The sequence below is a fragment of the Suncus etruscus genome, chromosome 4 (assembly GCF_024139225.1).
Source record: "Suncus etruscus isolate mSunEtr1 chromosome 4, mSunEtr1.pri.cur, whole genome shotgun sequence".
NCBI classification, from domain to species: Eukaryota; Metazoa; Chordata; class Mammalia; order Eulipotyphla; family Soricidae; genus Suncus; species Suncus etruscus.
In genome coordinates this window covers 7188077-7212942 of record NC_064851.1, presented here as the reverse complement: position 1 = coordinate 7212942, position 24866 = coordinate 7188077, and the positions used below count along the sequence as shown (strand labels likewise).

General features: G+C 44.9%; 1 protein-coding gene and 1 pseudogene across 1 annotated transcript in view; both read right to left on the bottom strand.

Moving 5' to 3' along the window:
* The window catches only part of TNRC6B (trinucleotide repeat containing adaptor 6B), a 166434-nt gene that overhangs the window by 63896 nt on the left and 77672 nt on the right, over window positions 1-24866 (bottom strand). Inside the window, exons 3-4 of the mRNA XM_049771535.1 lie at window positions 8621-8708; window positions 2242-2263 (exon numbers count right to left, since the gene is read on the bottom strand). Of these exons, the coding sequence (XP_049627492.1) occupies window positions 2242-2263; window positions 8621-8708 (110 nt within the window). The remainder of the gene's footprint in view (window positions 1-2241; window positions 2264-8620; window positions 8709-24866) is intronic.
* Window positions 4980-5105, bottom strand: LOC126007374 (uncharacterized; annotated as a pseudogene).

Here is a 24866-nt window from a genome sequence, read left to right as displayed (position 1 = left end):
AGTAGCTTACAGGACACTTCCAACACACAAGCTACTTCTTACTTCTGGGCTAGAAAACTGACTGAAAGCATGAAAAAAGAACTTATCTTAGCTAACTACAGTAATGACAACTAGTACTAGTCTCTCTTGGTTTTTTTCTGTTTTGTTTTGTCTTTGTTTTTGGGCTACAACCAGCGGTGCTCAGGGGTTACTCCTGGCTCTGCACTCAGAAATCATTCCTGGCAGGTTTGGGGGACCATATTGGATACCAGGGATTAAACTTGAGTTGGTCCTGGGTCGGCTGCATGCAAGGCAACACCCTACTGCTGTGCTATCACTCGGGCCCCATGTCGGTGTATTTTATAATCACCACTGAGTCCCATACTACTTTCTCCTTTGGCAATGCTCTTCCTTAGGGGGTCAGGGTAGGCAGGGGGTGCAGGGTTCGCCTGCATGTGAGGCTGTGTCCCTGAGTCAGGGCCAGAGCATGGCCTTTCTTAATGTACTCAAAGAGCACAAGCTTGGCATACAGGAGACATTGGCTGGTTCCCTGGCACCATAGGGCTCTCCAATGCCACAGGGAGCAATCCTGAGCACAAATCCTGGTGTAGCCTTGGGGATGGCTGTGGGCCATCCTCCTAAAACAAAACAAAACAAAACAAAACAAAACAAAACAAACACATTCATAGCACAGTAGTATTTAGTCATGTGAGAATTTTTTTCATACTCAAATTTCCTAGAAAACCAGCCATGTCTTTATTACACTTTCATCATGGTGCGATAAGTGTGTAGTGGCAACCCAATGAAATGGAAGAAAACCATGAGGGGGGCTTCCAGTTACACCAGGACCTCACCATCATTAGCTCAACAGCCCACTATCACAATCATGCGTGATTTACTGTAGTCAAGGCCAGAGTTCTCAACACAGACTGGGATCCCCCACAGAGCTTTAGAAAATTCAATTGCAAGGACTAAAGCACGGGCAAGACGCCTAGAGGCTTATATTTAAGCAAGTTATCTTTTGCTGAGAATCACTTTCGTTGTTTGTTTGTTTTGAGGCCACACTCGGTAATGCTCAGGGGTTACCCTTGGCTCTGCACTCAGGAATTATTCCTGGTGGTGGCTCATAGGGGACCATATGGAATGCTAGGGATAGAACTTGGTTGGCTGTGTGCAAGGCAATTGCTATACCTGCATTACTATTGTTTTGGGCCCCGAAAAATCACTCTTTTTTTTTTTTTTATGAAAACAAGAATAGAGACTAATATCTGCCTTAAGGAATTAAGCTTTGTGCTCTTAACTACTACTACTACTACTACAACAACAACAACAACAACAATATTGTCGTTGTGGAACTGTGCCTGGCAGAGTAGTACCTGAGAATCAGACCTTGGGGTATTACAAATATTCTAAATATAGCATATGTACTTTACCAATGGAGGCAAACCCAGGAACCAAGTGTGTTCTTCAGGGGAACTGACCAAAAATCACCAGACAGGACTGCATGATTAAAACCAACATAAAACAAAGCACCATTGGGTTTAGAATGGCTGAGGAACAGCAGATTATAGTCAACACATATCATCCCATTACAAAAAGGTGTTTGTCAGGTAATACCCAGCGACACTCAGGGCTCATTGGTCTGAAACACACACCAAGGGGTTCTGGTGAGGCATTTCCTCTGATGCTCTGAACCATATCCCCAGCCAAAGTTATTAAAAAAAAAAAAAGCAAATGACATACTCAGTGGCAGTATATACATATATATACTATATAGAATCATATGTATATGCTGGGTATTTGTGATGCCCTGGATTGGACACCCAGTACCACAAAGAACAACCGACAAAACCCAAGTCCAGTCTCTGGTTCAGTAAAGTGCCCACCCCAGATACAATCCCTCTAGTTCAGAGTCCATGAGTACCATAGATCAAGACCCAAGGAGCTCTGCAGCACCTAACTGAAAATTAGGGAATGGCACCCTTTTTCTACCTCCTAAAATGTTTTTGAAAGATTCAGTTAAAGAATATGACCTGTATACTTTCAAAACAAAACAGCACTCTTTGTATTTTTAGGCGGTGGGGAGGACCGTGGGAAAATAGTTAAAGCCAAGTAGAAACACTGTCACTTGTCAGTGGGTGCACACACCTGTCTTAACTACTCAACACCTGTTTGCGTCCATCACGCAGACTGGAGGCTGAGTCAGCAAGGATCAGCATCTAGAAACATGGGTTCCAATAACTAAAGAGGAAAAGGCCTTACCTTTGGTTTTTTGTTCCGCGACCTGCAAAAGAAAACAGATACATGTAAATGAGAGTCACTTTCCAGATTAGCACATTGGAAGATTATTTTAAATCCAACAACGCTAAGTCATTCAAGCTGTCAGATACACGGGCCCAATTAATGTGCAGGAAAAGAAACTGGGAGACCAGAGCCACATGTGGAGTCAGAACTTGGACAACCATCATTAGCCAGTGAGATTAGCCTGAAAACAAAACACATTCCACTCACACATCAAGTCTGTGTATCAGGAACCCTGCTTGCTATGGGGACACTATGACCAGAGACAAGTAGACGGATGTGGCCCAGGAATGCAAGATAAAAAAGATGCTCCTGTGGGAATGGGAACTACAGCGCTTGATCCAAAGTTCGAAAACTTTGTTCCAGGGCCTAAATTCTGGGTAGGGGTTCTAAAAATAAAATAAAATAAAATAAAATAAAATAAAATAAAATAAAATAAAATAAAATAAAATAAAATAAAATAAAAACCAACCCATGCTCGCTTCGGCAGCACATATACTAAAATTGGAACAAAAAATTAGAAAGTTTTCACTTAAAAAAAATAAATAAATAAAAACCAACCCCATGGCACTGCCTGGTTGCATAAATCTTAACTTTGTATTTATCTGAATAAAATAACGGGAACTCCTGCAGTCGAAAGGTTTAAATCAGATCACGTAAGCCAATACTCAATGTTTGCGCCTATCAAAATTTATACAAAAGAGCACAAATACGGCAATTAAGACTGAATGTTAGGAATGACACAGAAAACTGTTCCTCCTACTACAAAGAAACCCAAGAAGTGCACCTAATTATACATGTTGCAATGCTAAAACAAACTCACAGAAGGTTGCCTACAAAAAAAACATCTTGGTGGCCAGAGTAGTAGTACCATCCCATAGGTCCTACTACCTGAGCCTGCCAGGAGTGACTTCTGAGCACAGAGCCAAGAGTAACCCCTGAGCAGCACTGGCAGGTATGGCCAAAAAAAAACTAAAACTAAAAACAAGCCCACCAGCAAACAAAAATAAAACAAAGGAAATGGCAAAATTTTGAGAGGGATTCATTATATTATAGTACTGAGGTCATGACTGATAGTGACCTATTGCCACAACTGATCTTCCAAACCCTTCTCCTATCGGTTCTGTGATGTTGGTAGTAAAAATCTTCAGAGAGAAGCGAACATCTGCTCGGTTACTGGGATTGTGTTTATGAAAGGAAGGCACCAGCATCCTGGTGACCCATCCAGTCACTGATGTGCTGCCTGCACAAAGGGTTACCGGTTTAGCCCGTTACTGAATCTGAAAGAACCAAACCATCACTCACATGACATCCCGCACTGGCTCCTGACATCCTTGCATTTAAATAAGCAGAATTCTGGGACCAGAGAGATAGCGTGGAGGTAGGGCGTTTGCCTTACATCCAGAAGGATGGTGGTTCGAATCCCGGCATCCCATACAGTCCCCTCATGCCTGCCAGGGGCGATTTCTGAGCACAGAGCCAGGAGTAACCCCTGAGCACCACCCGGTATGACCCAAAAACAAAACAAAACAAATCAGAAAAAGGCAGGATTCTGTGAATTTATGGTAGGCAGCAGAGGGTTTTTAAAGTGTCTTAAAGGAAATGTGTTTCCCAATTCCACTGTATAACTTTTTCTATAACACCCGACTTAACCAAGTACAAACACGTTTATATTCTGGTACCCATTTCCTATGGTACCTTAAACATGGTACTATTTCTTAAAATGCCATTCTGCTTCTTTTTTTTTTTTTTTTAATTTATTTATTTGGGGAGGGAGTCATACCGGCTGTGCTCAAGGCGTTATATGTGGGGCTAGGGATTAAACCCTGGCCAACTACAAGGTAGGCCAACTATATACTAAGTAAGTGTCCTAACTTGTTATTAGCTCTCTTGCCCCTGGAATGACATTCTGAAGTCCATTATAGGGCCAATCAATGCATTCCCGCAATGGAAATAATGCTAAATGCATCTGATAATATGATAATAAAGACAGCAGAGTCAAAGGATACAAGTATGTGCTTTGCCCACAAGAAATATCGGTCCTCAGGCCAGAGTGCTAGCACAGCAGTAGGGCATTTGCCTTGCATGCAGCTGATTCAGGACAAATGGTGGTTTGAATCCCAGCATCCCATATGGTCCCCCAAGCCTGCCAGGAGCGATTTCTGAGCACAGAGCCAGGAGTAGCCCCTGAGTGCTGCCAAGTGTGGCCCCAAAACCAAAAACCAAAAATAAAAAAATATCAAAAAAACAACCCACAAATGAAAAAAACCAGAAATGTTGGTCCTTGAGCAGCACCAGTGGATGAATGTGGTGGGATCCCTGACACCTTCACATGGGTGGAAATCAGGCACAGTTTAGACTGCAACTACTCCAGCTAAAGCAAATGGTCACAAGCGTGGAACACAATGAAGGAAGTTCGTGTTCCATTTCTGTGTGGAAATAATTTAATCCAGGGGTCTCAAACTCAATTTACCTGGGGGCCGCAGGAGGCAAAATCAGGGTGATCCTTGAATGCAAAGTCAGTAGTAAGCTTTAAACATTAGGGGGTGTGACCCAAACAACTAAAACAAAACAAAACAAAACAAAAAAGGATTCCTCTAGGGCAGGGTCACAAAATGTACGGAGGGCCGCAAATGGCTCGCAGGCTGTGAATTTGAGACCCCTAATTTTAATCTGTTTTTTTAAAAGTCAATTCTTCAAAAAAAATGGCCTGGCCATTGCTCATCTTGGCCATTCACTTATTCGCGTGTCATCCTTGTGCAGGGGCCATGCTAATCTTCTCTGTATCATTCCAATTTTAGTATATGTGCTGCTGAAGTGAGCACTGGCCATTCACTTATTAAGCAAATATTTTTTGAATGACTCTTAAATGCACCAGACACTGCCCTGATTACAGATAAGAATAAAAGTCAGAGAGAATTCCGGCACTGAGGAAAAAGAAATGGAGTGGACTATGAAGAACAGGATGAGCCAGAAGAGATGCCAAAGAGGTTTGTGGTCTGACACGTGCAGAGCCAGTGTCCGGCACCTTTTCTATGTCATTCTCATTACTGCATATTTTATACTGCCTAGTTGAGGTTATGTCCTTATAATAAGGCTGGAGAACATCCACCTGATAAACAGTTGGTTTTGGGGGCAGGGTATGAACAGGGGCATCCTATGTGGTGCCCAGGATCAAACCCAGGTTGGCCAGGTGCTAGACTAGCATCATTACCCTGTACTACCTCTCTGCCTCCACATGGTACACATTTTGGGCTCTCTCCTTAAACCTGTTAAATCAGAATTAAATTCTGAAATTCCTCGATGGGTTCAGGAAAATAAAAACTAACTAATAGGGGCCGGCGAGATGGCGCTAGAGGTAAGGTGTCTGCCTTGCCAGCGCTAGCCAAGGATCAGGACCAGAGTTCAATCCCCCGGCATCCCATATGGTCCCCCCAAGTCAGGGGCTATTTCTGAGCGCTTAGCCAGAAGTAACCCCTGAGCATCAAACAGGTGTGGCCCGAAAAAACAAACAAAAAGAATGTAAAAGATATTTTGGGGCTGGAGAGATAGCATGGAGGTAAGGCATGTGCCTTTCATGCAGAAGATCATCGGTTCAAATCCCGGCATCCCATATAGTCCCCCGAGCCTACCAGGAGCGATTTCTGAGCGTAAAGCCAGGAGTAACCCCTGAGCACCGCCGGGTGTGACCCAAAAAAAACAACAACCAAAAAAAAAAATCTAACTAATAAAGCCACAAGTAGGTCTAGATCCCGGTGTGCAATTTGAAATATGTGTGAACAAAATCACTGAGCTTTTATTGCTCATAATTAACCACTCTGAAATTCCATTTCTGGTGAATTATCCTCTGCAGCAATTTTTCAGCCAGTTCTTTTTTGTTCTTTGTTTTTGTTGGGGGGGCCACACCTGGAAGTGCTCAGTTTACTCCTGGCTCTGTGTTCAGAAATTACTCCTGGCAGGAGCAGGAGAGATATCACAAAGGTAGGGTGTTTGCCTTGCATGCAGAAGGATGGTGGTTCGAATCCTGGCATCCCATATGATCCCCCAAGCCTGCCAGGAGTAATTTCTGAGTGTAGAGCCAGGAGTAACCCCTGAGCGCTGCCGGGTGTGACCCAAAAACCAAAAACAAACAAACAAACAAAAAGAAATTACTCCTGGCTGACTCGGGGGACCTTATGGGATATTGAGGATAAAAACTGGGTCGACCACATGTATGGCGAATGTCCTCCTCCCCACTGTGCTATCACTCTAGTTCATCGTTTTTCAACCACTGTGCCACAGCACACTAGTGTGCCATGAAATATAGTCTGGTGTGCCGTGGGAAAAATTCCAATTTCATCCGTAACATGCGGCTTTGGCATGATTGGTCTAGTTGTGAGCTGAAGCGCATTTTACAGACTATAAAAACTAAAGACAGAGACTGAGAGCTGTTGACGAGGAACTGTGTGTGTGTCTTTCTTTGATTCCTGCCAGAATATCAGCTTTGTGTTCAGCTAAACAGGCCCAGGTTTTACACTGAGTAAGTACACAGAAATATGAACAATTATAAAATAATAATTTTAAAATAACTTCTTTGAGTTTATTTGATTCCTATTCAAGAGAATTACTTTATTTATAGTTAATATAGGCACAAAGTTAAATTTTTTAAACATTTTCTTTTTTTGGGGGGGGGGGGGTCACACCCGGCAGTGCTCAGGGGTTGCTCCTGGCTCTATGCTCAGAAATCGCTCCTGGCAGGCTCAGGGGACCATATGGGATGCCGGGATTCGAACCACCGACCTTCTGCATAAAAGGCAAATGTCTTACCTCCATGCTATCTCTCTGGCCCCTTTTTAAACATTTTCTAATGGTGGAGTGCCTCGTGATTTTTTTTTCATGAAAAAAGTGTGCCTTTGCACAAAAAGGTTGAAAAATACTGCTCTAGTCCATCAGTTAGTCTTTTGTGTTTTTTTTTTTTTTGGGGGGGGGGTCCCACACCCAGCGTTGCTCAGGGGTTACTCCTGGCTGTTTGCTCAGAAATAGCTCCTGGCAGGCACGGGGGACCATATGGGACACCGGGATTCGAACCAACCACCTTTGGTCCTGGATCGGCTGCTTGCAAGGCAAACTCCGCTGTGCTATCTCTCCAGGCCCAGTCAGTTAGTTCTTAATGCAGATACAGTGCCTGTCCTGCTATATAAACTTCCTCCTCTGGCCAAAGGACCCCGGCTAACCCTTCAGCAAACCCCAGCACCTTTAAACCAGTTTTCCAGGAGAGGAACCCACATGAGAGTTTACAGATGCCCAACTCAACAGTCATTTCTAGATGCCGATTATTTCCAGTGTGAGAAAACACAGAGAACAAAGCAGGCTGTATCCTGCCCAGAACAGTTGCTGCCGGGAATCTTATTACCAACTTTGGCTCAGCCTCCATGTGCCCAGTTTCTTAAATGTCCGTTCCAAAGAGGCTAAGTACTAAATTTTCACCAAGTGAGGAGATAAGCTGGATGCCCCAAAGGAACTGAGCCTCCACCGAGCTCCTTCTCCCTTTCCTCAAATGCAGCAGTGCGTGCAGGGCTCAGGGTGAGGGCGAAAGGCACTAAGCCAAGGTCCCACAGCCAGCAGATCTGCACAGCAGGATACAATGTAGAATGAAGTAGGAAGTCGTAGAAAGTTACTGTGCACCCAGAAGTCTTTTAAAAGTCTCCAGGTTGTTATCTGACATTTTTAGATTCTTTATTGTCATTTGGGACAATTCCAACACACCCAGCTGAGGAAAACACCCATTTATAGAAGCAGGTTTCCTGATGGCACAAAGATGTGACTGATGACGAAACCGCACTCTGAGACCAAGAGAGGAGGCAAAGTGGAGAATACCTTACTGGACAGTAAAGATCCCTTTCGGAGGGCCTGGAGAGATAGCACAGCGGTGTTTGCCTTGCAAGCAGCCGATCCAGGACCAAAGGTGGTTGGTTCGAATCCCGTATGGTCCCCCGTGCCTGCCAGGAGCTATTTCTAAGCAGAGAGCCAGGAGTAACCCCTGAGCACCGCCAGGTGTGGCCCAAAAACCAAAAAAAAAAAAATAAAAAAAGATCCCTTTCGGGTGGGGGATGCAGTATTCAACTTGCCCAGGAGAGGCCCAGGATATGTCGGCACAGACACACTCACATGCCGGAAAGAAAATGGAAATGACATTTCATATGTCTAACGTGGCTAGAAAACAAACAAAAAAGAAGTTTCATTCTGATACCCAGGAAGAAATACGGTCAGGGCTGAAGTACCAAGACTCTTCCCTTCCCTTTTCAGTACTTAACACAGCTACCCAAAGATCAGCCATAGCACTAGCTCTACCCAAACCCACCTTCTGAGTGGCTTCTTTTTTCTTTTTATCCTCTTTCTTCCTTTTCTTGTCTTCCATTAACTGTTCTTCCCTTTCTTGCTCCTTCTCTCTGTTAAAAGTAAGATGACACACAGAGATTAAACAGCTATATTCAAACTGGATGCCTGCAGAGAGCATGCAATGCAACGCTGTGAGCAGAACAGTCTTGTATTTCAACCTCGTGGAAGGGACAAACTCACCAGAAGCCCATCACAGGGGGCTTTCTAATAATTTCTTCTTCAAAAATACATATTTCTTTCCCAGTAAGGGTTAAGATGTGTCCCGACCCACCTACCTGATTGTTGGCATATCATTGGGGCTGACCCATATATTTTTGGGGAAAAAAAGTGAGCACAGAATATACAACTCTGGGGACTGGAGCAATAGCACAGTGGTAGGGTGTTTGCCTTGCATGCAGACGACTCAGGACAGATCCGGATTCAATCCCTGGCATCCCATATATCCCCCAAGCCTGCCAGAAGCAATTTCGGAGCACAGAGTCAGGAGTAAGTACTGAGCTCCACCAGGTGTGACCCAAAAACAAAACAAACAAAAAGAATAAACAACTCTGTTTTAGAGTTTTCTTCTCCATTTGGAGCAGGGAGGGGGGAGGGTTGTGCTCAGGGGTTACTCCTGGTTTTGCACTCAGGAATTTCTCCTGGTGTTGAAGATTGAACCTGGGTCAGACACGTGCAAGGCAAACCTCCTGCCCACTGTACTATTACTCGGGCCCTCTTCTCTATTATTAATACTGCCGTCTTTCCATTGTGTTTCTAATGCAAGAAACAGATTGTCCAGCAAACGAGGCATTCCCAGGCCTAGAGAGAGAATATAGCCAGAAAGGTGCTTGTCTTGCCCATGGCTGACCCAGTTTCGATCCCTTGCGCCCTGTAGGTTCCCCTGACTCCATTAGGCGCTATCCATGAGTGCAGAATCAGGAGTAGGCCATGAGCTCTGGCAGGTATGTTTGCGCCCTCAAAAAATTAAAACACACACATTCCCTTACTGAGGGAGTTTGTGGTTAAGTAGTTAAATGGCAGCTAAAGAAATAGGATCCTTTTTTTTTTAAGGCTCTGTTTTTTAGGCTCTGCATTCAGAGATCACTGCTTGAAGGACTCAGAGGACCATCTGTGGTGCTGAGGACCAAACCATTTATACTGCAAGTATTCCACCCATAGAAGTATTAGTCCCTAAAGAAACAGTCTTAAGAAACAAAGTCAAACTTTTTATGGACTCAATCATATAAACTCAATCTTAAGAAACAAATTTGAGAAATGAAGTTGAGATGTAATGTTTATTCTCATGTAGCATAAATTCTGACACATATCCTTGCAGACTAAGAGAATAAAGAGAAAGGCCAACTTTCTGTGGGGGAAATGTAGTAGCAAGCACTGATCTTTCAAAGCCAAGGCAGAAAGCCCAGGACACTGCAGAGACAGAGTCTCAGAGCTGAAGAGAAATGCAAGCTGACCGAGGCTTTGGTATCTGGCATTTGTGATTGGAGGAGAGAGGGAACTCAGCAAACCTATGGCCCTCTTGAACACTATCGAGAAAGAGGCTGAGTTAAAAGTCACACAAATTAGGGAAAAAAGTGAAGCGTTTGCAAATGGGACACAAGTCACAGAGCAACTCCACAGAGGATGGCCCTGGAGGAGAGATGCTTCACCCAGAAACCAAGTGTTTGGCACATTTGTATACAAGGACCTTTCTTTCCTTCAGGGCCACTCATAGGACATAAAGGAAAGCCTCATACAGAGAGGAGGGGTCTAACTAGAAGGCACCTGGGGGAGAGGCAAAGCAAAACCTGGTCAGATTCTGTTGAAATTTCCTTAGATTTCAAGTTGAGTGTCCAGTCTGACTGTGCACAGCAATCACAGTGAGGCTCTTGGTGAAAATCCACTAGCAGCAGTGCAGGACTTTAAGAAAAACTGGCAAGAGGGATGTTGACCATCTAAGGTAGGCTGGCCAGGAACCCTGTTATATTTGGCTTCCAGAGAAGCTGGCTTCCTCTGTGGCAAGTGGAGAGAGAAGCTGGGGTTCCTCATGACCCAGTTACTCGAAGCTGGTTCCCATTTGTTAAAGGGCAACTGTTTATAGAAAAAGAGCAACCAGCGGCAGAAAGAATAGCTCCTCTTCCAATATTTGATACCTTCATAAAAAACATTAAGTTGTATTTTTTTTCCTAAACCTATTCTAAAATTTAGTTTACCTTTGAAATATGATATTAAAAAATAAAAGTTAAGTCTCATGAGACATTCAATAAAAAAGAAATAGCTGGGGCCAGAGTGAAATCACTCTGGTGGGGCATATGCCTTGAACATAGTCAACCCATGTTGGGTGATCTCCAACATCCCATATGGACCCCCAGCCCTACCATTAGGAATTCCTGAACATGGGGCCAGGAGCATCCCCAAGTGTGGCTCCGAATATTTTTTTTTCCCAGAAAAATCAAATAGCCTTTTCAAATGCCCTCTTTTCTTATAAACAGGTAACTCAGGGAACAGAATTAAACCTCATATTCACAACAAGCAAATTTCCAAAACAAATATTTTCAAAGCTTTCCAGGAGACAAGCATTGCTTTCACGCTATTCTAGAAAGGGCTGTGTATATTAAGAGACTCGAGTCTTCTGTCTAAATTTCACTTCCTTTGGAAGAGACCAAACCTACCTGCCAGTCACTCGAAAATAAATGTTAAAGAAAGGGATATGCCTTCCTTCCAACTCAGTGAGGCTCTGTTTTGGGGCCTTTAACAAGGTCCCTGTGCTGAGTCAGAGGACACTGAGTCCAGGGAAGGGTTCTCCAGGGGCACCACGGGTTGGCTGTGTAAAGGGGATGAGCAGAGAAGACAGGCCCTAAGGAGGAGGACAAGTGGGAGCTGGGGTAAAAGAGGGCACCAAAATGGAGACAAACAAGCTCTGGAGCAAAATGGAGACTCAAACGAATACCATGGAGCCAACTCAGGTTCGGTTCCTGGAAAGAACTCACTGTGTCCAACACACAGATAGACACAGCAAGCATGCTTATGGAATGTGTTAATAAGCGTGTATGTTGTTACAAAAATAAACAACGTACAGTGCACCCATCTATCCCTTCAGGCATCACAAAGTCACCTCCTTCATTCCCAACTTTTTTTGCTGGGCCAGCTTGGAGAGGGCCATGCTTCCAAGTACTGGAGATCGACCCCCTTGATCATGGCTTCTTCCTTTTTGTTTTGGGGTGCTGGGGGGCTGAACACAGGGCCTCATACTTGAGCCACTGATCTCCTGCTGCCTTGATTACTATCCCTGAAGACTGTTCTTTATCAAAACAATCAGTTTTTTGTTTCTGGGCCACAACCGGAGGCGCTCAGGAGGTATTCCTGGCTCTATATTCAGAAATAGCTCCTGGACCATCTAGGATGCTGGGGTTCAAACCTGGGTCCAACATTTGTAGACTGCATGCAAGGCAAATGCCCTATCTATTGTGCCATTGTTCTGGCCCAACAATCAGTTCTTGATGAACAAAAACAGAGTTAGAAAGGACAGGAGAGGAGGCCGGAGAGATAGCATGGAGGTAAGGCATTTGCCTTGCATGAGGAAGGACGGTGGTTCGAATCCTGGCATCCCATATGGTCCCGAGCCTGCCAGGAGCGATTTCTGAGCATAGAGCCAGGAGTAACCACTGAGCACTGCCCAGTGTGACCCAAAACCAAAAGAAAAAAGAAAAAGAAAAGAAAGGACAGGACAAGTACAGAATAAACCTAGTCTCTGTTTATCATGAAACAAGGCTTTCCTCAGCAACAGGCGGGCCACATTGATGGTCAGACATCAGGGTGAGGGGCTTCTGATGGCTCAATTTGGGGAGTCAAAGCAAGAGCACAATGGAGAGGGTGTTTACCTGGTACACGGCCAACCCAGATTCTATCCCCAGCACCCCACATGGTCCCCCTCGATCCTGCCAGGAGTAACTTCTGAGCAAAGAGCCAGGAGTAACCTGTGGGTACCACTAGGTGTAGCCCAAAAACAAACAAAACAAAAACAAACAAAAACCAAACAATCTTGGGGGCCAGAGAGAGAGCACAGTAGTAGGGTGTTCGCCTTGTATGCAGCCAGCCCAGGACGGACAGTGGGTAGAATCCCAGCATCCCTTATGGTCCTCCGTGCTTGCCAGGAAGTGATTTCTAAACACAGAGCCAGGAGTAATCCCTGAGTGCCAATGGATGTGATCCCAAAAAACAAACAAAACAAAAAAAAAGCTCAATCTGGGACAATAGGAACATAAAAGTGAGAAAGCTTATAAAATATTGTATAAACTGGGAAGGGGTAGAGAATGAGTTCATACAGAAATAAGTAAATGAATGAACAGAAAATGAAAGAGAGACCATTCTGTTTCAAAGCATGAAAAGATACTTCCTGATGGCGAAGGAGAATCCCTCTTGGGCAAGAAGTCTAGTGAACATGCTCTCATCACTTCTTTCCCGAAAACCACCCAGGCAATGGTACACACAGCAAAGGCTGATGCTTCGCCCAGAGATGCTGAGACCCAGCATGAACGGCACCCTCGGGTCCCTGCTGCACCCCCACATACGCGTCGCCTCTGTATCATCAGGAGGAAACGGCCAACAACCGCGCAGGAGAGAACAAAGAACCATTCCATGATCTTTCCGAGTTTCTGAGTCTTGAGAAGTCCCAGAACTAAAAAGCGACCAAGAACAGAGCCATGGAATGCAAACCAAAGGGGACTGTGGCTGGGAGGGCCATTTGGTGGGGCCTTGAGCTGCAGCCTGACTAGTGACTGAAAGACCATGACAGCAGTTCATGGGTCTGTGCAGGTCTTCGGTTCCTTGGCTATGCCATGATGTCAGGTTTCAGAAATGCAGCATGTAATGGAGAAAGATACAGGTACAAGAAGTCAAGTCAGTATTTTATTCTGAAAAAATGCAAGAAAATAAGTGCTGTAGGTTCTCTCTCTCCCTCTCTCTCTTTTAAAAGTTCTAGATAGACTTCAAACAAATTCATTATCCAGGCACCTTACCAAATCCCTCAATAATACACAATACACAAGTATTTCAGGATTTTTTGGAAACTGTCCGCTACCTCTGGTCTCAAACCCAAATCTTCATTCGTGTGCCCACTTCTATCTCAAAATTCAAACTCAACACACATAGCAGTACAAATGGCAGGTAGCTGGGTGGGTCCCAGTGAAACATCAAGTAATGCTGTGTCCAAGAGAGAAATAATTCTTTCCTCTTCTCCATTCCAAATAGTCAGATGTGGGGGCAGGAACAACAGGACAGGGAGGAGGGTATTTGCTGGTAAGCAGCCAATCCAGGTTCAATCACCGGTACCCAATGTGGTCCTCTAAGTACTGCCAGGAGTAATTCTTGAGAGTAGAGCCAGGAGTACGCTCTGAACATTTCAGGGTAGAACACCCCCCGCAAAACCCATCACAAATACAATCAGATGCAATTCAAAAACTAGCAAAGTAAACCTAGGCTCAGCCCTCAGCGGGTTTTATGCTTTGGGTGATACCAAGTTGCTTGAAGAGACAAGGCGGGGCATGTGGCTGCAGACAGAGCACCTGCCTTTCACATGGCTGACCCAATTCTGACCCCCAAACACAGAGTAGGAAACTCTGGATAGTGTGTGTCAGGATGGCCCGAGATGACAATAAAGACCACAAATAAAAGCCCAGAACAGAGCGGTGGTACAAGCGATAAGGCATCTGCCTTGCATGCGCTAGCCTAGGATAAACCTTGATTCGATCCCCCAGCATCTCATATGGCCCCCCAAGCCAGGAGCAATTCCTAAGCACATAGCCAGGAGTGGCCCCTAAGCGTCACCAGGTGTAGCTGGAAAAAAAAAAAAGCCCAGAACAACAGGCAGGGAAGAGGATGATTAGCAATAGCCGCTGATGTACTGTCTCAGAAAGGAGCCGTGAGAGCTGGGAGAGAACATTCCAGAATGAAAGAGTCAATGAATGTAAGCGACCCCAGCAAGCAGGAGATGAAAGCAGAAGACTGAGGCCACTGGTGTCCGGCCCAGACTAGGTAGGACAGTCCCAAGAAGATGGAGCAGGAGTCGGCTCTCCAGCCACATCCTCCCTCCTCATATGAAGGCCCTCACCTGAGGCGATTTCAGGGTTCAGGCTCCGGTCTCTTCCTCTCTCCCTCCCTTTACTGTGGCTACACAGAACAGGGGCAGAAACATCCCAGGGAGTGGAGCCCATGAAATGCTGGGAGGAGCCCACATTGCCACTCTCACCAGCATCTCATCGGGGCATCTGTGCTCTCACCCACCCTGAGATCCCTCTTCTTTTGATACCACTTGTGCTTTCACACATGGGCCCATAAACTTATGGCTAGCGACAGATGCCAGAAGAGAACCAGGTAGAGAAACTCCACAAACCAGATTCATCATCAATGACCTTTGTACTTAAACCCCACTGTACCTTAAATGAAAACTGCTTATAGCAGGATTGATCACCTCAGATCCCAAATTGTTCATCACCAAAATGCTTGCGGACAGGACTTGGAAGACCCTAAGAAACACGATTCAAAAAACAGCTCGGACTCATCTTGACAGGAATTTCTCCATGGGGATCTTGTCCTGGCTCTGGGCTAAGCTGTGGCAGCAACTTTAGCACCAGCTCACAAGCAGCACCATCTGCTGAGGCAGACACACCTGAGCAGAGCATAGACATCCCTTGGGTTCGACGATCGATAGAGCACCAGTTGGCTGAATTTCCACTCATGAAAATTAAGCCCTGACAAAACCAATCCCAATGGTTACCACACTATGATTCCAGTGAAGTAATATTTTTGAAATGACAAGTTGTCCGAGGCTATATGGAAGATGGCATGAGGCCACTGTAGTTTTAAAAGGGGAAACTAGTGCTCATATAGTTGTTTTGCATCAGCGGACACACAAGTCTACATGGGGATATACACAGACCTAAAGGTACAAAATAAAACACTGCATATTCAGCTAAAAAGCTTGAGTGAATCAAAAAAATCTGAATAACCCTGATGCACTTTTATCAATATGACTACTCAGTCATGATATTGTATTGGAACTCAGAAAGGAATAAAAGAAGGAGGGACCGGAGTGATAGCACAGTGTAGAGCATTTGCCTTGCACGCAGTCGACCTGGACTGGACCTAGATTTGATTCCCAGCATCCCATATGGTCCCCGAGCCTGCCTGGAGTGATTTCTCAGCACAGAGCCAGGAGTAAACCCCTAAGCACCACCAGGTGTGCCCCCCCCCCGCCCCGAAATAAGAACAAAAAAGTAAATAGGGAAAAAAAAAACAGAAAAAACTGGGTATGGGACACATAAAATCCATAAGCATCTACTGTTCCCAGTAAAACATTTAATTTTAAAAGAGATTCAAACACTGACTCATCTCTTAATCATATGTTTAGCTTATGATAATCTAAGTCAAAAGAAAATGTTCATAGCTTTGTCCTGATATTCACAGAAATGTAGCTCCAAACCTATTCTAAAATGATTGCCCTCATTTGTCTAAACTACTGCAGTTTTATCAATTGAGGTTTCTTATGTTAAGGATATCACATATAGGAGAACTAGGACACCACAGAAAGAGTCCAAGGGTCAAAGAGCTTGTCTTGCATAGGGCTGGCCCTGGATAGCTCTCTGGCATCAAGAAGTCTCCCCGAAAGGCTGTGACCCCCCCCCCCGGGGGGGGGGCAGAATCAGGAGCAGTCCCAGGGCGGCCCAATTTCCTGAAAATGTTTCACTGTCACTACGTCATAATGTAACTCTCCTATCAATAATCTTAGAGATCATGGGAAAGCAGCCCATGGGTGTGAAGGTGGACCGGTCTGTCGGGAGTTCAGCCAGTATCTTTTCATCCCCTCTGCTCTATTTCCCAGACTCTCTTAACCAACCCGAAGATGTGACTTCTATTCCTGCATTTCCAGGGGCATGTATGGTTTTTCACAGGGAAAGGAATCCGGCCAGTTCCCTCCAGGGGCACAGCAGGCAGAGCTGGCACTCAGGCCGGTGGATTCTTGAATGTTGAAACTGGAAAATGTTCCCCAGGGCCCGCCAGTGTGACTCCTTGTCCGTATGAGCAGCATCATTGCTTCATGAGCTCCTGGACCCAGCTCTTCTCTCTGCTTTTTAACAACTTTGGCCATGCGACTGACCTGGGTTCAATCTCCACCAAGTCAGCCATGAGTAATTTCTGAGCACAGAGCCAGGAATAAACCCTTGAGCATTGCTGGGTATGACCCCCCCCCCCCAAATAAAAAGAACTCTGGCCAGCATAGATTCATAGTCTCCCAAAGCATATCCAATCTAACTGATTTTAACATTTATTTTATTAGACAAATGATGATCTTGGAAATATATTAAACAATATGGAATGAATGATACGATGTCATTACATTACAACCAGTTAGGGATTAATTCCATGAGTGTATCACGGGAGAGAAAACCAAGCAAAAGGAGCATGGTAAAATACTTAAATGCTCCAAAAGTCCATTGAAAGCGTGAGTTTTTTTTTCCCATCTGAATTTTTTGTTGTTGTTGCTGCTGCTGCTGCTTTTGGGGTCACTACAAGCAATATCAAGGATCAAATCCAGGGATTCCCCCCACAAGTAAGTCTCTTGCTCGATTGCTCAAGCCGCATCCTGGGCCCCTCATATAAGAGAGTTTTTGTTTTGCAGTTTAGATATCATTGTCATACAGTGTTCACACTGATGGTTTCATGTCAAGCTGCCACGCTGTCACCATCACTGAAGAGGCCAAGGCCCCCTTGTGGAGCTATGTCATTCCATCTGTTCTACCTGCCCTGAGACCACTCCTGCATGCCCTCGTGCACACTCTCTTGGCCACCCTAGTTTTATTTTTTTTTGTTGTTTTTATTTGGGCGGGGGGGTCCACACTCAGTGGTGCTCAGGAATCACTCCTGGCAGGCTTGGGGGACCAATATGAGATGCCGGGGATGGGGGGCCAGAGATATAGCACAGCAGTGTTTGCCCTGCAAGCAGCCGATGCAGGACCTAAGGTGGTTGGTTCGAATCCTGGTGTCCATATGGTCCCCCGTGCCTGCCAGGAGCTATTTCTGATATTTCTGAGCAGACAGCCAGGAGTAACCCCTGAGCACTGCCGGGCGTGACCCAAAAACCAAAAAAAAAAAAAAAAAAAAAAAAAAGAAATGCCGGGGATGGAACCCAGGTGGTGAATCACATGCAAAACAAATGTTCTCTCCACTGTGCTATGGCTCCAGCCAGCAGCTCAGTTTTCATGAGGAAAGGCCAAAGGTTCATCATCTATTGAAATGGTCTAATCCCTTTGTCCGGCTTTGGTTTAGAGCACAGGTGAGTGAGGCCATCCAGTTTTTTTGTCCTTCTCGCTCTGACTTATTGCACTTAACACATGATACTCTCCTTTCCAGACAAGTCTCCACAGACTGCAAGGTCTGCACTAAGTCTCACAGCTGAGGAGCAACAGCCCACTGTGTGCATGTGCCCCAAGTTCTTTTTTTGTTTGTTTGTTTGTTTTTGTTTTAGGGTCACACCTGGCAGCACTCAAGGGCTACTCCTGGCTCTGCGCTCAGATATCGCTCCTGGCAGGCTCAGGGGACCATATGGGATACAGGAATTCGAACCACCGTTCTGCCTGAAAGGCAAATGGCCTACCTCCATGCTATCTCTCCGGCCCCATGCCCCAAGTTCTTGGCCAGCTCATTGGAGGACACCCGGTGGTTCCCAGCTCCCAGCTGTTACACTGCTATGGGCATAGGTGTGCAGACACCGTTTCAACTTCACCTTTTTGTGTCCTTTTGGGGAGAAGCCAAGAAGTGGGATAGCTGAATTGTGAAGAAGTTCAAGGAGTGTTTTTCAATAAAAATGTGTGCCCATGCACTCATGCATCTCACACACACACACACACACACACACACACACTGGACTATATTCAGGCAAAAGAAATTACAGTATAAGGTTTGTTAGGTTTGTTATCATTTTTTGCATTAGGTTTGTTCTTATCATTTTTTCCATTTGCTGGACTGAAGAAATTTAATGGAATGCTAATATTTATGTGCATAATATTAAAATTAATGTATAAGGTCAAAGAGCATAATAATCCTGCTAACATTAAATAGTTAACAGGAAACAGTCGGCTAGAAAATCAAGGTAAATGCATTTTTCATTAATTTCAAACGAAGAGGCATTTCTCCTGTGCTCAGCTGTAACATATAACTAGAATTCTTTGGCTGATGGGGCCAGAGTGATAACACAGTGGCAGGGCATTTGCCTTGCATGTGACCAACCCAGAAGGGACCCGGGGTTCGATCCCCAGCAACCCATATGGTCCTCCGAGTCTGCCAGGAGCGATTTCTTTTTTTTTTTTTTTTTTTTTGGTTTTTGGGTCACACCCGGCGGTGCTCAGGGGTTATTCCTGGCTGTCTGCTCAGAAATAGCTCCTGGCAGGCACGGGGGACCATATGGGACACCGGGATTCGAACCAACCACCTTTGGTCCTTGATCGGCTGCTTGCAAGGCAAACACCGCTGTGCTATCTCTCCGGGCCTGCCAGGAGCAATTTCTGAGCACAGAGCCAGGAGTGATCCCTGAGCACTGCTAGATGTGGCCCAAAGTCCCCCTGACCCCAAGAAAATATTTCTTTGGCTGGGTGGTCTTCCTCTGTGAGGCTCTGTGATGTAGTATTGTCAGAACTTGAACAGGAATCTTCTAAAAATAGATTTCTTACTTAACAGGTAAAGAATAAGATTTATAATTCTCTGATTTTATGTTCTTGCTTGGGGGGGAATATCCAGCAGTACTTGGCGGGGACTCCCAGCTCTTTGCTGGGATATGTATGGCGCCAGGGTTGAACACTGGTTCACCCACACAGAGCATGTATTCAGTCCATTAATGATCTGTGTGGCCCGTTTCCTTTCTTTTTCTTTTAAAAGTAAAGATTGTTCCTAGTGAGTTGGGGGTCCCTAAAGGCCACACTCTAGTGTTCTGGGAACCAAAAAGTACACGGGAATAAACTCCCCAAGTCACATCCATTTTTTAAAAAGTTGTGGTCCCTGGGCCTTACTTGGAATATTCTGATACATTTGGTTGCTTAGTTAGTTCGTTGGTTCCTTCCTGCATTTATTTTTTCTTTTTGGTTTTGGGCTACACCCAGCAATACTCAAGTGGGCTTGGGGAAACGGGATACCAAGAATGAACCCAGGTTGGCCACGTGCAAGGCAAATGCCCTGTACTGTATCTCTGGCCACAATTTCTAATAAAATAGGGAACTGTATTCAGTTCTTCATGGATAGACTTCATTAGTATTGAGCTGATATGCCCATTTGTCTCAGTGAAAAAACTGGAGTGCATTCTTCACGAAAATATATCAAAATGTGGGGCCAGAACGATAGCACAGTGGTAGGGTGTTTGCCTTGCATGCGGCTGACCCAGGACAGACCTGGGTTCAATCCCCAGTGTCCCATATAGACCCCAAGCTAGAAGCGATTTCTGAACACATAGCCAGGAGTAACCCCTGTGTGTCACCAGGTGTTCACACACCCCCCAATAAAATCAAAATGCTCTGGAAACTCATAAAGTCCCAATCATGCAAGTGAGCCAATGACATGAGGCACAATGCTGACCAAACTCTGATGCGAGACTTTGTGAGAATATAGAGACCCAGCAGTGGGCGGGCTGCTGCAGCGAGTATTTCAGAGACAAGGGCATGGAAATTAATGTGTTTGAGTGCAAGAGTTTTTTTTTTGTTTGTTTGTTTTTGTTTTTTTTTTTTGGTTTTTGGGCCACACCCTGTGACGCTCAGGGGTTACTCCTGGCTATGCGTTCAGAAGTTGCTCCTGGCTTCTTGGGGGACCATATGGGACGCCGGGGGATCGAACCGCAGTCCGTCCTAGGCTAGCGCAGGCAAGGCAGGCACCTTACCTCCAGCGCCACCGCCCGGCCCCGAGTGCAAGAGTTTTGACAGCACATGCATAAATAAGCTGATTCTGACTCTAAGCTTCTTGCAAATTCCTACTTACAAACCTTGAGACACATCCCCCATTCCACCCATCTTTTTTTTTTTTTTGAACAGGGACTCACAAGCCACGCTCAGGGGGTCATTGAGACCAACCCTAGAGGTACTCAACCAAGTGAATCAAACAGTGCCTGCGGCCTTCCCAGGACCACCCAGACCACGAGTGCTCTGGGAACCATGTTGTGGAGCTTGGTACCAAACCTGAAGCTTTGAACACACAATGTATATGCTCCAACCCTTTGAGTTATCAACCTGCCCCAGGCATGAATTTGTTTTAAACCAAATAAAGAGAATACATTTGGGGCCGGAGAGATAGCATGGAGGTAAGGCGTTTGCCTTTCATGCAGGAGGTCATCGGTTCTAATCCCAGCGTCCCATATGGTCCCCCGTGCTTGCCAGGAGCAATTTCTGAGCATGGAGCCTGGAGTAACCCCTGAGCACTGCCAGGTGAGACCCAAAAACCACAAAATAAATAAATAAATAAATAAATAAATAAATAAATAAATAAATAAATAAATAAGACTACATTTATAAAAAGAACCTGTTTCCACTTTCAGAAATCCCACGCAGCAAAAAATGCTGTGACCAGTGAGATTTTTTTTTCCTCTCTATAAAAAATTTCAGGATTAGAACGCTGCCTGGGAAACAGATATTAGTCTTGCCAGGCCCTCCCTAACAAAGCAGAAGCCAATCTTAGATTCAATCTTAGCACCGCTGTGTAGGACATTCTTCACATGACTTAGAAACTGTCTTACTGCTTTTGTCCACCGGTCCTAACTCAGCCTTCCTTTCCAGTTTGCATGGAACAAGTCTAAATATTTGGAGTCATCCAGTATGAGTCCCCAAGACATCCTCAGGTCCTTCAAATATTCCACATGTGCCCTAGTTTTTAATCCTCTCACCACTGGGTCACTGGTTCCTACATATGTCCCTGTGTGTGCCTGCACATTTAATAATGGGGTCAGACAGAGCTGTTCCACCCTTCCCTCCCAGACAATAGCACTGCCAATACAGTCAGCAGATCCATTTGCCTTCCTGGAAATCACATCTCCCTGTTACAGCCATCACATGTCCTATTTCTCACGGTGCAGCTAAGTTACTTTTCTGCATGCAACTATAGAACCTTTCGTGGATCTCTTTTAATAATTTTTGTGCTAGATTTTATGCCTGCATTGCTTCTTTCCGTCTTTCCTGCATTGCAGGGAAAAGTCTGGAACTACACATCCCAGAATCCCATTCTCTATATAAAAGCACAACTTCCGATGCTTCCGTTAAGAGGCCTTTGCTTAAAATTTGGAAGGCAAGAAAGGAGAAGTCAGTCTTCTCTGAAAGGGACTGCAGACAGGGCTGACACAACTTCCCACGTTACAAAGCAGCTCCCCGCTGTACACACTGTACTGCAGGGAGCAGGGAACTGAGGACACTGCTGCCTGCGAATCGGGCACCAGGTACCCTCAATATTAACAACTGGTCTGCAATTTCCTGGCTGCTGGATTTACGAATGATTCTGTGAGTCTTTTGCTGTCTAACTTCTTAGAAAGTAATGATTCCGCAATAACATTAATAGGTGATTTAAAAAAATTTTTTTAAATTAAAAAATAGATGATTTGGCAGGGCCGGTGAGGTGGCGCTAGAGGCAAGGTGTCTGCCTTGCAAGCGCTAGCCAAGGAAGGATCACAGTTCGATCCCCAGGCGTCCCATTTGGTCCCCCCAGGCCAGGGGCAATTTCTAAGCGCTTAGCCAGGAGTAACCACTGAGCATCAAATGGGTGTAGCCCAAAAATCAAAAATAAATAAATAAATAAATGATTTGGCAGAGTAGAAGAGATCAACATATAGCAAATGAGCATCTTGTCCATCAATCAACTAGCAAATAATCAAAATTCTGCTTTGGGATCATACCTAGTGGTGCTCAGGGCTAACTCTTGGCTCTATGCTTAAGGATCACTCTTGGTGGGACTCAGAGGCTCATATGGGGTGCTCATATTGGGTCAATCCTGTGTAAAAGTTAAGTGCCCAGGGTATCTCTCTGGCTCCCAAACAATCACAAATTAAAAACAAAACACCTAAATGCTATGATAAGTAGCATCAAAACTTAGGAAGATCTTTACCGGGCACACTGAGAACTATGGAAGAGACTACAGAGAGAAATAACCACTGTAGTATGTGTTCATAGACTGGAAATCTTGACATTTTTAAGATGCCAAGTCTACCCAAGATTTAACTCAATCCCAGCACAACTCTTTTTGAGAGAAGTTGACAGGTTCCACCTAGCATTCAGGATGCAGGGGACATCGCACTGGAACGAGTTGGGAGGACTCACAGAACCCAAAAACCAGACTTATCAAGCCACAGAACTCATTAGAGGACAGAGAGGCAGTCTAGGAAAAGACTAGTCTACGGAGAGAGCCCAGTCAAACAGTGCCACAGTTGTAGATAACTGAAGTCCAAAAACATCCAAGTGTAGTGTGACAGACTCACAGGCTGGAGCACGTGTGTTATGTGCAAGTGACCTGGATTTTATTCTGAATACATGGTGTCCTGAGCACTGAGCACAGCCAGGTGTAGCTCCCAGACAAAACGTGCAAAGGTTAATTCAGTGGAGGAAGGACAGGCGGGCTTTCCAACATGTATTGGAAAAGGAAAAAAAAAACCTTTGGAGGGAGGGAGGACCACACATCCAGCAAAGCTCAGGTGTTAATTCTGGAATCACTCCTGGTGGTGCTTGGGGACCATAAGAGACACTGAGAATCGAATCCGGGTTGGCCATCAGCAAGGTAAGTGCCTCATCCACTATACTTGCTCTCCAGACCCAAAACCAAAAATCTTTACCCATTCCTTGCAATACACACAAAAGTTGATTCAAAATGAATCATAGACATAACAGAAAACCCAAAGTGAAAGAAAACATATGAGAAAATCTTGAGCTTGGGTTAGGCTCATTATTTCTCTGCAACACCACCAAAAGGAAAATGGAACAAATTAACGGGTCTGACTCATTATAACTGACTGGCAACTCCTTTCACTGTAAAGAGCTGCAGACTGAGAGAAAATGATAAAAACTTGTGTCCAGGGGGCCTAAGCAATAGCAAAGCGGGTAGGCAATTGCATAACACATGGCCGACCCCGGGTTCCATCCCCAGCATTCAAGAGGATCCCAGAAGTAATTTCTGAGGACAGAGCCAGGAATAACCCGATTGCCGCTGGGTGTGCTCCCCCAAATAACCAAATTTGTGCCCAGATTGATAAAGATTCTCAAACTCAGTAAGAAAAACCAAGTTTTAGATGGGCAAAGATCTTACCAGATGCATCATCAACAACAAAAGATCCATAAAGGAAAAGTAAACACATAAAGAGATACTCAACATCATTACCCATGAAGGAGAGAAAATTGAGGCATTGTGAGACGCGATCACATACATATTTATTAGAATGTCCAAAATTAAAAAGGACTGAGCATACAAAATTTTGGCACCTGGAACCCTTCTTGGAGTTACAATGTTGAATAGTACCAGCACCTTGGCAAGGCCACTTCTTTTTTTTTTTTTTTTTTTTTTTTTTTTTTTGGTTTTTGGGCCACACCCGTTTGACGCTCAGGGGTTACTCCTGGCTATGTGCTCAGAAATCGCTCCTGGCTTGGGGGGACCATATGGGACGCCGGGGGATCGAACCGCGGTCCTTCCTTGGCTAGCGCTTGCAAGGCAGACACCTTACCTCCAGCGCCACCTACCCGGCCCCGGCAAGGCCACTTCTGACAAAGAGAAACACCCGCCTGCCATATGGCCCAGTCGCTGCAAGAGAAGATAAGGCATGTCCAATATAAACATTTCTAAATTAAATTCACAGTGCCTGCAAATTAGCAATTAGTCAAATGTGCATTAATGATGAACAGATAAAACAGGGTACAGCACAGAGTGAAGTATTGCTCAGCAATAAGAGAAATGAACTAAACATACAAAACATGGACGAATCTCAAAACAATTATGCTAAGTGAAACAAGGCCAGCATCAAGTACTGTGTAAGCCACTGGTATAGAATTCTAGAAATTCTAAAGAGACTCAAGGCAACCTTGGCATTACTCGAGGGTTTGTAGGGGCAAAGAAGAGTGGGAGGGAAGACAGGTAAATGGATGGCATGAGATTTTAGGTGATTGAAAATAAATTCACTATCATTAGGATACATAGTTTAAAGGTTAGAGTCTGCTCACATGGTCAAAAGGCAC